General features: G+C 46.8%; 4 protein-coding genes across 4 annotated transcripts; 3 read left to right on the top strand and 1 right to left on the bottom strand.

The window, feature by feature from the left end:
• Window positions 1–73: 73 nt before the first annotated feature.
• MGYG_06222 (porphobilinogen deaminase) lies at window positions 74–1,175 on the top strand (the record flags this gene model as incomplete). The annotated part of the gene is made up of 2 exons (XM_003171628.1): window positions 74–332; window positions 427–1,175. The coding sequence occupies 2 exons, from the start codon at window positions 74–76 to the stop codon at window positions 1,173–1,175; spliced, it is 1,008 nt and encodes a 335-aa protein (XP_003171676.1).
• Window positions 1,176–1,869: 694 nt separating this feature from the next.
• Window positions 1,870–2,902, top strand: MGYG_06221 (hypothetical protein; the record flags this gene model as incomplete). Its single annotated transcript, XM_003171627.1, has 3 exons — window positions 1,870–2,047; window positions 2,170–2,179; window positions 2,242–2,902. The coding sequence occupies 3 exons, from the start codon at window positions 1,870–1,872 to the stop codon at window positions 2,900–2,902; spliced, it is 849 nt and encodes a 282-aa protein (XP_003171675.1).
• Window positions 2,903–3,103: 201 nt separating this feature from the next.
• Window positions 3,104–4,316, bottom strand: MGYG_06220 (type 2A phosphatase-associated protein 42; the record flags this gene model as incomplete). The annotated part of the gene is made up of 3 exons (XM_003171626.1): window positions 3,104–3,679; window positions 3,759–4,035; window positions 4,102–4,316. The coding sequence occupies 3 exons, from the start codon at window positions 4,314–4,316 to the stop codon at window positions 3,104–3,106; spliced, it is 1,068 nt and encodes a 355-aa protein (XP_003171674.1).
• An 858-nt stretch (window positions 4,317–5,174) lies between these two features.
• On the top strand, window positions 5,175–10,514 carry MGYG_06219 (hypothetical protein; the record flags this gene model as incomplete). The annotated part of the gene is made up of 15 exons (XM_003171625.1): window positions 5,175–5,377; window positions 5,442–5,638; window positions 5,691–5,794; window positions 5,848–6,113; window positions 6,170–6,274; window positions 6,331–7,012; window positions 7,067–7,125; window positions 7,187–7,256; window positions 7,311–7,379; window positions 7,450–7,629; window positions 7,679–8,749; window positions 8,797–9,197; window positions 9,254–9,764; window positions 9,818–10,003; window positions 10,062–10,514. The coding sequence occupies 15 exons, from the start codon at window positions 5,175–5,177 to the stop codon at window positions 10,512–10,514; spliced, it is 4,557 nt and encodes a 1,518-aa protein (XP_003171673.1).
• Between the last annotated feature and the right edge of the window lie 6 nt (window positions 10,515–10,520).

Raw genomic sequence — 10,520 nt, 5'->3', positions numbered from 1 at the left:
CGCGTTCAACTCGCCCTCCCTTTTTTTTTTTTTGCTGTACAACTTAATAGCCCCACGGGCCACATCAGATAAGATGAACACCGCCCCGCGCAAGACGTTCACCATCGGAACGCGCAAATCGAACCTCGCTGTTCTACAGACAGAGATCGTACGAAATGCTCTGATAGCGAGATGGCCAGACTGCCAATTCAATGTTCACACTCGCGATGCTGCCGGCGATCTGAACAAGGTTACCCCGCTTCGAGAGCTCACGTCGAAGAATCTATGGACAGAGGAGCTGGAGGAGATGCTGCTGGCGAAGGAGCTAGACCTTGTGGTGCATTCTTTGAAAGGTGTGATATGCTCTCCTCTTGCATGCTGAAGTATGGTCGTTTTACAGTTTTATCAAATCTGTATGGATAGGAAATTAGTTACTTACTAGACCAGATGTTCCCACGCAGATTCCCGAAGCCTGCAAGCTGGGTGCCTTCATGAAACGTGAAGATCCCAGAGACGCTCTGGTGGTGAAAAAGGGCCAGCCAAAGACAACACTTGCGGAGCTGCCGGCAGGTTCGGTGGTTGGAACGTCCTCCGTCCGTCGTACAGCACAGATCGGCCGTCATTATCCACATCTCAAGGTCATTGATGTACGAGGTAACATCGATACCCGTTTGGCCAAGCTGGATGCGGAAGACGGCCCGTTTACGTGTATCATACTTGCAGCCGCGGGATTGCTGAGGACAGGCTATGAAGATCGCATTTCGCAGTATCTCGACTCCAAAAATGGGAAGATGCTACATGCTGTGGGCCAGGGGGCGCTTGGGGTTGAAATCCGGGCTGACGACGAGAAAATGGTTGAGATGCTGCGTGAGATTGGAGATCAGAAAACGACATTTGCTTGTTTGGCTGAAAGGAACCTGCTGCGGACGCTTGAAGGCGGATGCAGTGCTCCCCTTGGCGTTGAAACTGAATGGGTTCCGGACGCGAGTGACGCGAGTGGGAAGGGCGAGTTGCTGAGACTTCGATGCATTGTCACCAGCGTAGATGGCAGGGAGGCTGTGGAAGTCGAGAAGGACTGTGGTGTTCAGACGCCAGAGCAAGCTGAGGCGTTCGGCAAGGCCGTTGCAGATGAGATGGTCGAGCAAGGGGCAGGCAAGATCTTAGAGGTCATCCAGCAGAAGAAGAAAGCATGGTGAACCCAACCGACCACCGAGTTTTCATCCCTTTCCTTTTTTTCCTGCTCTTCATCCCGCGCAATAGCGAGCCAGACTGGTGGAAGGAAGGGCTGGCTCAGTCTGAGAGTCGTACCGCATAACTAAATCATCTGTAGGAATACGCCTGTCTTTGCATGCTCCAGGATCTAGACACGACGCGGTACATGGTTAGCCTCATAGAACTGCACTGATATCAACTAGTCAGTCTGTTATTCTTAAATAGCTACTCTAAAGAGCCCAGGTGTCTATCCATCTTAAACCTCTCCCGCCCTGGGAGTCCCACTGGGCGGCGGCCTGGAGGCTGTGACTAGTTCAGCCCAACCAAGGCTGCCCACCAACTCCAGCGTATAACCATACGGAGTGTGCGGGTTTAGTTTATGTATGTCTATAAACTCGACGGCGCCATGCAGGCCGCTGCACCCGCAGAGCCTGGCCTAGAACAAGGACATCCCAACCCCAAAATGCGTGCCTCGTCGCATCCGTCTTCCATCTTCCCGTATGTCTCGTCTTCTTCTGCTTTCCTTTGCCCCGCGCATGTCAGACAACTGCTAGGTAGCTGGGACGAGGCCGTCGATGGTCATACCTGTGTCTCTCTTTCTCCAGGCAGACAGTCACCTTAGCTGCTCTCTTGACCCTAAATCATAACTATATATCCCCACAGACCACCCAGTTAGCCATGTCCTATCGATACTTCCGGCGGGACAGCAGGCTGGACAGGGTCACGCCGAACGACTACCCGCGGATATATCTCTTTGGCGACTCCCTGACCGAACGGGGGTTCTTCCCGCAGGATGTCGGGTTTGGCTGGCAGCTACAGAAGTACTATGCCGATAGGGTAGAGGTCGTTAATGAAGGTAGGCAGCCCACCCCCATGTGTCTTTCGCTTTTTTCATCCCCCATTTCTTATACATACTTCTAAAAAATGCCTGTTATGGAGTGGCTATGCTGGAGAATGCCGGATTGACGTGAAGAATAGGTTACTCTGGGTATGTTAAGCATCTTTCTCCTGTTCTATGACGCCCTTACGAACGTGAGCTCATTGGGACAGGCAAACGTCAAGGTCGTTGCGGAGACAGTTCAATGAATACCTAATGGGAGCTATCAAGTCAAGAGGACCGCCAGCGCCGCTCTTCATCACTATATTCCTGGGAGCCAACGATGCATGTCTATCTATGAATGGGCCTATGGTCCCCCTTCAAGAGTATGAAGAGCATATCCGCCATTATCTGAATACCATACTAGACGACCCTTCCACCCAGGAGACTAAAGTGATACTCATTTCTCCACCCCCAGTCAACGTTCCAGTTCCGATAGGGGAACCTCTATTGGATAACCCAGATGCTGCCATTATCCTGCGCAGCGTGGCATCTCAGGGCCGCGGACACAGGACATGGGAATCGAAACGGGCGTATGCAAAGAAAATAGTCGAGATCGGTAAGGAGTATGAAACCCAGACAAGCAGGGTGGCCGTCTTAGATCTTTGGTATTCTATCACAAAGTCTGTCTGTAGGATAGAAGGGACAACCCAGGATGATGCGTTTTACCATCTAGACATCGACGAGATGCTTCCGGGTTCAGGCATGCCCGGTGCAAAACCCTTTGACAAGGGATACTTCACAGATGGACTCCACTTTGGAGAAAAGGCTAGTATATCTCTTTCTTTCTTCCTTTCCCTTTTCTCTCTCTTTCCTCCCGGCCAGCAAGACTAATTCCGCATTCAGGCATATGATATTCTTGGACGTGAATTGCTCGACGTGGTTCTGACAAAGTGGCCAGAGCTGAAAAGGGAAAACTTTCCCCGTCGGGTAAGTTTCTATCCATTTTTCGATGCGGGTAGGAAGTAACACTAACATGTCATCACCCAGGACTGAGGTACACGCCCCCAGCGATGATCATGAAAGCGACATGGTCTAGCCCCGATTCAAAGTATTTCCAGAACCCCTGGGATTAGCTTCTGTAAACTCGTCCCAGGCCCTCGCCTTCTGAGTCTCCTCATCAGCTTTCTCATGATCATCTTCATCAATTTCCTTTGGAATACCCGACTTTTCACCACCGCCTTCAATGATACCACCCCGTCTCCTCTCTTCTTCTAAGTACTCATCGATACTCATCGTAGGGAGATTGTGTCCCGGCCGGAATACACCCCTTTGAATATCGGTTCTCCGGCTTGTCAAGGTAAACGGCTGAAGTGGTTTACCGTCCGGGCTCAACAGCACCCCACTATACCGACCACGACCCATCTGCGATCCAACCATGTCCAGACGGTCGGAGTATCCAGTCTCCTTCCCGTCTGATAGCCCTGGCTTGCGCTCATCCGTTCTGTGGACTGGGGGAAGCGATTGAGCCGCTTTAAGCATGGATAGTTCTTGCGCCAGCATGTCCAGGGACTGGAACGTTTGATGCGTGTAGAAATTGATTTCCGCAAGATATACCTGTCGTACTATGTCCTCGTCGTTGTGGCTCGAATCCTTGTTTTGTGAAAGGTACTATAGTTTCTCCCGTTAGCAACCAACAGCCTGTCCTGTTTTTATGGATAATACCTAGATAGATGAGAATAAAACACACCTCTAATTTCTGCTTAAGTTCCTTCTCTTCTTTGAATCTAGTTATTTTCACTTGCCTGCGCGCCGATACGTCATTGGTAGGTGTCAGGCTAAACGACTCAGGCTGCTCAAGGTACTGTTCGTATAGCTTCTTATTTAAAGGCGAGAGAAGCTCATATTGGTCTAGTGCCTCGAGATACTTTTCATACTCTTCTCGCGTCTGATGGAGTGTTTTAAGACGATCTGCGCCGTAAGAACGTTGGAGTAATTCAGCGAGAAGGTATGGGACTGTCAAAAACCTAAGTTACACGCCCGCTGGCGTTAGTCTATATCTGGTATCATTGTCATAGAGTGGTATTCCATACTGTAAATCTCCAGTAGTTATGTCCTCTACCGATTCATTGGGGCTGAATAATGACAGCTGCTGTATGAGCTTCTGGCACTGCTCAAATGAAGATATAGCTTTGCTGAGGTCTTCTCGGAACGCGGGGCTGTTTGTATCTGCTGCGGTCTCGAGAGCTTGTTTTTGTGCCTTTGCAGACGCAAGGCAGGATTGCAGGTTTGGTGAAGAGCTACTCATTGTAAGTCCTTAGTAGCTCAAGCGCCTCTTGATATAAATTTACAGATAATCGCGTCTTAATAGCCCTTTCGTTCCGAATCACTTCGCGGTTTAGTTGTATAGAGGGAGAGAGGGCCATAGGAAGTTACCTAAAGTTAGCTAGGCACAGCATAACTAACTATTCCACGTGACAAGACTGGCCAAACTCTAACTTGAACGCTGTACGAAGTTTCTCAACATCAAACATCAAATGTTGACATGATTCTTCTAAGTTGAATTTATTTACTCCCTGGATACCGCTCCAATGGTTTCTATCCGTGGCTCAGGTTTGGCGACCGAGTCTCAAGCAGTTAGCTGATGAGCAACTACTACTTTGGAGACATATGCAGCCGGAACCAAACAACAACAGCGCCCCTCCTTTTTTCCCTGTCAATTTCCCCTCCAAACAACAGCCATGTTGCATATGCAGCTTGGTCCAAACTCCTTGATAGCTAATACAAAACAAATTGTATCAAGGGGTTGATAGAACAATGAATGAATTAAAGCATCTAAATTCTTTGTGTGTACAGAGTACATTTATTTAACTGACCGACAGTTAGTTATCAGGCTATAGATGAATATTGTTTCAACAAAAGCAAACGTCACTTAGCAACTTGGCTAGCCCTCCACCAGCTAATAATATGAGGTGATAACAAACGCAGAGATTGGTCTTGTATTGCGATACCTTCCTTCACTTCTTACAGCCTCTAGTGTATAAGTGAACTGGCTTCTTCACTAATCTCCTGTCTTCTGGTACACTATTTATACCCTCCATTTTCTCCTTACTGCGCTATAACAACTAACAACTCTAGTTTTCTTAAGCCAAGAACCACTGACGTTATGGGGGACTCCTCTGATATTGAAAAGGCCACTACAAGTGTGCTCCAGACATTGAAAGAGGAACACACTGATATTCCAGCTGCTGATTTAATCCCTGAGGCCCAATCAGGGAGTCCCACTGAGTCTGAGACTGAAGATGAGAAGCCATACCATGCCAACCCAAGCGAGAAGCGACGGGCACTCAGCTGTAAATTCAAGGATTTGTGTGTGATGTTATTTCATAGAGTATATAGTTTTATTTTTTTTCTAACCCTTTCCATACATTAGGCTATCACGACGCGCCGAAGCCATCACAGCGGACGATGTCAAGGCTGTTATCAAGGCAACTGATGATACTCAATTATCAATGACGAATATAATTGCAAAACAGGATTATGCCTCTATTATCCATGATCCTCGTGAATATCAGCTTGAGCTCTTTGAGAAAGCAAAGGAGAAGAACATTATTGCCGTACTCGAGACTGGTATGGCCATCCAAGCTCAATGTGTATCAACTTGAAGCTCACTGAATTATAGGCTCTGGAAAAACGCTTATTGCAGTACTTCTTCTCAAGCATGTCATTGAACAGGAATTGACAGACCGTGGTGTTGGGCTGCCACCTCGTATCTCATTTTTCCTGGTCAGTTACTTCACCTTATATATTTGGGTGTAAATATACTGATTGAAGAGTAGGTTGATAGCGTTACACTTGTTTATCAACAAGCAGCTGTACTGCAAAATAATATACCCCAGAAGATAGATAAGTTTTGTGGTGCAATGCAGACAGATCTCTGGAATAAGGAGACCTGGGAAGGCCATTTCAAAAGAAACATGGTTATTGTTTGTACTGCAGAGGTGCTTCATCAATGCCTGCTTCATTCCTTTATTCAGATTGGCCAAATAAATCTGCTGATCTTTGATGAAGCTCACCACGCTAAAAAGGAACACCCGTATGCTAGGTAAGTTGCTTCAATACTTCCTAAATGAGCATATCGAACTAAAGATTTTCATATAGAATTATCAAGGACTTTTACTTAAAGGAACTAGAGAGGAAGCCAAGGATATTTGGCATGACCGCGTCCCCGGTGGATGCCAAGGTCGAAGTTGTGAGCGCTGCAAAGTATATATATTTGATGTTGCTATAAAAGTAAACTTATGCTAACCAACCTGAAATAGAACTCTTGAAAACATGCTTGACAGCCAGATAGCCACAGCATCAAATCCTTCTCTTTTGCGGCAGAGTGTAGCCCGACCGATAGAAGAAGTCTGGGAGTATGATAGGCTTGAGGCGCCCTTCGAAACTCCACTCTATACCCAGCTCCGAGAGAAGTTTGGCGATATCAAAGTCCTGGAAAAGATATTCAAATTCTCACGTGAGACATCCTCCAATCTAGGAAGCTGGTGCTCTGACTGGATATGGAGCTACTGCTTAAGTGAAGAAACCCTCCCTAAGCTCGAAGCTCGATCAAACCGGCCCTTGATGAAAAATTTAGCCAATCACTCCTCCGGTGATACAGAAGCCGAAAGGATCAGGGATGCGGGAGCTATCATCAAAGACCATGAGTTCGGTGACCCCATTGCTAACCCCAAGCTTCTCAGTCCTAAAGTACTGTTGCTGAGAGATGAGCTGCTACGACGGTTCAAAGAAAATCCAGATACCAGATGCATTGTCTTTACTGCACAACGTCATACAGCACGAATTCTTAGGGATTTGTTCCAGAAAATCAGGTCACAATATATCCGACCAAATCTATTAGTTGGTGTTAGGTCTGGTGGCGATAAAATTGGACTAGATATCTCCTTCAGAGAACAGTTTTTGAATGTGATAGCTTTCAGGAAGGGAGAGATCAATTGCTTGGTATATGATCTTCATTCATTCCTTCGTTTATCAATGGCTAACCAACCTCGCTAGTTTGCTACGTCTGTGGCCGAGGAGGGGTTAGACATCCAAGATTGTAATCTCATTGTTAGGTAAGAGTGAATAAACTTGATGAATATAAAAAACTGGCCATGGAACTGACTTCAACCTTAGATTCGATCTTTACTCTACACTCATCCAGTATATCCAGAGCAGAGGAAGAGCTAGACATACAGAGTCTACGGTGTGTATAACACCCGTGGGGGTTTACCTAGCCTAAGCTAATGTCTTTCTTCAGTTCGCCCACATGGTGGAACGCAATAACCTGATACACGAGACTGCGGTCGAGGAAGTTCGCCGCTCAGAGGTATGTAGCAGAAATGGCTCTCAGTAAATATCTTGCAAAACCGTGAAACTAATTCGAGGACGCTTTGCAGGAAGTTCTCACCCGGTTCTGTAAATCCCTTCCAGAAGACAGGTTGTTAAAGGGGAGCGGTGACATCGATATGATAATGGAAAAGGACAGGCAGCAAAAGTCTTACATTATCAAAAGCACGGGTGCAAAGCTGACCTACCCTTCTTCGCTCGCTGTACTTGCGCACTACGCAAGCACTTTGGTAATGATGGCATCCCTGGGTTTAATCGACGAAGCTAACTGTTTTCTAGCAATATGAAAAAGAGCTGTCAACTCAGGTCAGTTACATTATCCATCCAAAAGATGGTGCGTTCATCTGCGAGACAATACTCCCTGAGAAATCACCAATACGGGGATGCATGGGAAAGTCAGCCTCGCGCAAACTCTTTGCAAAACAGTCCGCAGCTTTTGAGACATGCCTGCTGCTTCGCAAGAACAAGTTACTCGATGAATACTTCATTTCGACCTACCACAAAAGGCTTCCCGTAATGAGAAATGCCAGACTCGCTATCACGTCCAAGAAGAGCAACAAATATAGCATGATATCCAAACCGGCTGCATGGGAGCACTCTCGCGGAGAGTCTCCAACTCTTCTATACGCTACTGTACTCTCGCTCTCCGATTGTCAAAACCTGCAAAAGACTTACCATCCAATCGTATTATTGACAAGAGTTCCTATGCCGGATTTCCCTTCTTTCCCGTTATACCTGGAACATAACAAGAAATGCAGTAGCTTCAGCATAAGAGTCGACCAAGGATTCAAAGTCTTATCTCCTGAGCTGGACCTGTTGACCAAGTTCACATTCAGGGTCTTCGAGGATGTCTTCCACAAAATTTATGAAGAAAACTCATCTCTAGTATCTTACTTGATTGCCCCTGCGAAACTTGATGGCGTTGCAGATATCATGAAGGCAAACCCAGTCGAGTTGATTGATTGGCAGATGTTGCAATATATCCAACATAATCAGGAGCTTCTTTGGTCGCCTGGTATGCCTAATGAATTCCTTGAGAATCGATTTCTAGTAGACAAGTGGGATGGAAGATACCGTTACTTTTCAATCAAGGTCGATCCAACCCGGCGGCCCCAGGATCCAGTCCCGGAGAACGTGGCTCGACGCCGCTACATGGACAACATCATGAGCTACTGTCTCAGCTTGTTTAAAAACTCGCGAGCTGGATTCATGAACAGTTGCAACTGGGACCAACCAGTTTTGCGTTCAGAACTCATTCAGCTTCGTCGAAATTTCCTGGACATAGATGAGAACCAGAAGAGTGCTACTGTGGACTATTATGTCTGCGTGGAGGCATTGAAAATATCGTCGGTATGAATTTTGTCCCTATACTGGAGAATTGTACTGACTATCTCCAGATCTCTGTCCCCTTGGCCACACAAATATTCGTTTTCCCAGCAATGATTTGGAGAATGGAATCTTATCTCATTGCCCTGGAAGCCTGTGAAAAGCTTCAGTTGAAGATTCCCCCTGAGCTTGCACTTGAAGCCTTGACTAAAGACTCGGAGAACACGGAGGATTACGGGATGGAACAAATTAAATTCCAAAGCGGAATGGGTAAAAATTATGAACGACTCGAGTTCCTCGGTGACTGCTTTTTGAAGATGGCAACGTCTATTTCTCTCTTCGCCATGAATCCTGACAATGACGAATATGACTACCATGTCAAACGAATGCTGCTCATTTGCAACCAGAATTTATTCAACAATGCAATAATCCTGGAGATTTTCAAGTTCATTCGCAGCAGGTCATTTTCAAGGTGCGCTGTAGATTGGTACCCTTTTTAATCTGACTACCCGCTAACTAGTAATATAGACGAGCCTGGTACCCAGAAGGTTTAACACTGCTTAAAGGCAAAGACAAGAAAGAGGGTCCAAATGGTCCTGAGCATGCACTCGCCGATAAAACTATTGCTGATGTGTGCGAGGCTCTAATTGGAGCATCTCTACTAGCTGGAGGCCCTGATCACAAATTTGACATGGCCACGAAAGCAGTTACAGTCTTTGTCAATAGTGATGATCATCGTGTAGAAAGATGGGCAGATTACTCAAAACTGTATTCTTTGCCGAGTTACCAAACAGCGGTAGCCAGTGCATCTGAGATTGACGTTGCCAATCAGATCAAGTCAAAGCTGGGATATTGTTTTAGGTATCCAAAGCTTCTTCGTTCCGCTTTCATGCACCCATCGTACCCATCTCAGTGGGCAAACGTTCCTTGCTACCAACGTCTGGAGTTTCTCGGTGATTCGTTACTCGATATGGTCTGCGTTAATCACCTTTTTGAAAGGTACCCTGACAAAGATCCCCAATGGCTCACAGAGCACAAGGTAAGCGCCAACTTTGGTCCCCTAACTGAGCTATACATTTCTGACATGATTAGATGGCAATGGTATCCAACAAGTTCCTTGGCTCACTTGCCGTCAGTCTTAATCTCCACGTTCATCTTATTCATATCAGCAACACACTTCAAGGCCAAATCACCAGTTACACCGAAGAACTGCAGGCTATGAAAATCAAAATGGAAGGAAACCTTGAGGCTTGGACGTACACGAACGAGCCACCAAAGGTGAGTAACCCGCTCGCACATGAACTATGATAGGATATATTCTTATGTGTCCGTTTAGTGTCTACCGGACATTGTTGAAGCGTACCTCGGGGCGATGTTTGTGGATTCAAACTTCAACTTTGACGTCGTGGATGACTTCTTCCGAAAATTCATCCAGCACTACTTTGAAGACATGAGCGTGTACGATACGTTCGCAAACAAGCATCCGATCACCTTCCTTCACACCCGACTCGCCGTGGATTTCGGTTGCACGTTCTACGCCTTGAAAGCAGATGAAATACCATGCGTAGACGGCACCACGGTGCGTGCTCTCGCGGCGGTTTGCGTCCACGACGACATCGTGGCCGAAGGGGTCGCCATATCTCCTCGCCATGCCAAGTTGAAGGCGAGCCAGAATGCCCTTCAAATCCTGGAGGAGATGAGCGCGGCGGACTTCCGAGCAAAGTACAAGTGCGACTGCCGCGAGAGACAGGAGGAGTACCAAGAAGAGCCAGATCCAGCAGGAGAGTGAATGGTG

This window comes from Nannizzia gypsea, genomic scaffold (genome assembly GCF_000150975.2).
Source record: "Nannizzia gypsea CBS 118893 supercont1.5 genomic scaffold, whole genome shotgun sequence".
Classification (NCBI taxonomy): Eukaryota; Fungi; Ascomycota; class Eurotiomycetes; order Onygenales; family Arthrodermataceae; genus Nannizzia; species Nannizzia gypsea.
This window is presented reverse-complemented; position numbering and strand designations above follow the sequence as displayed.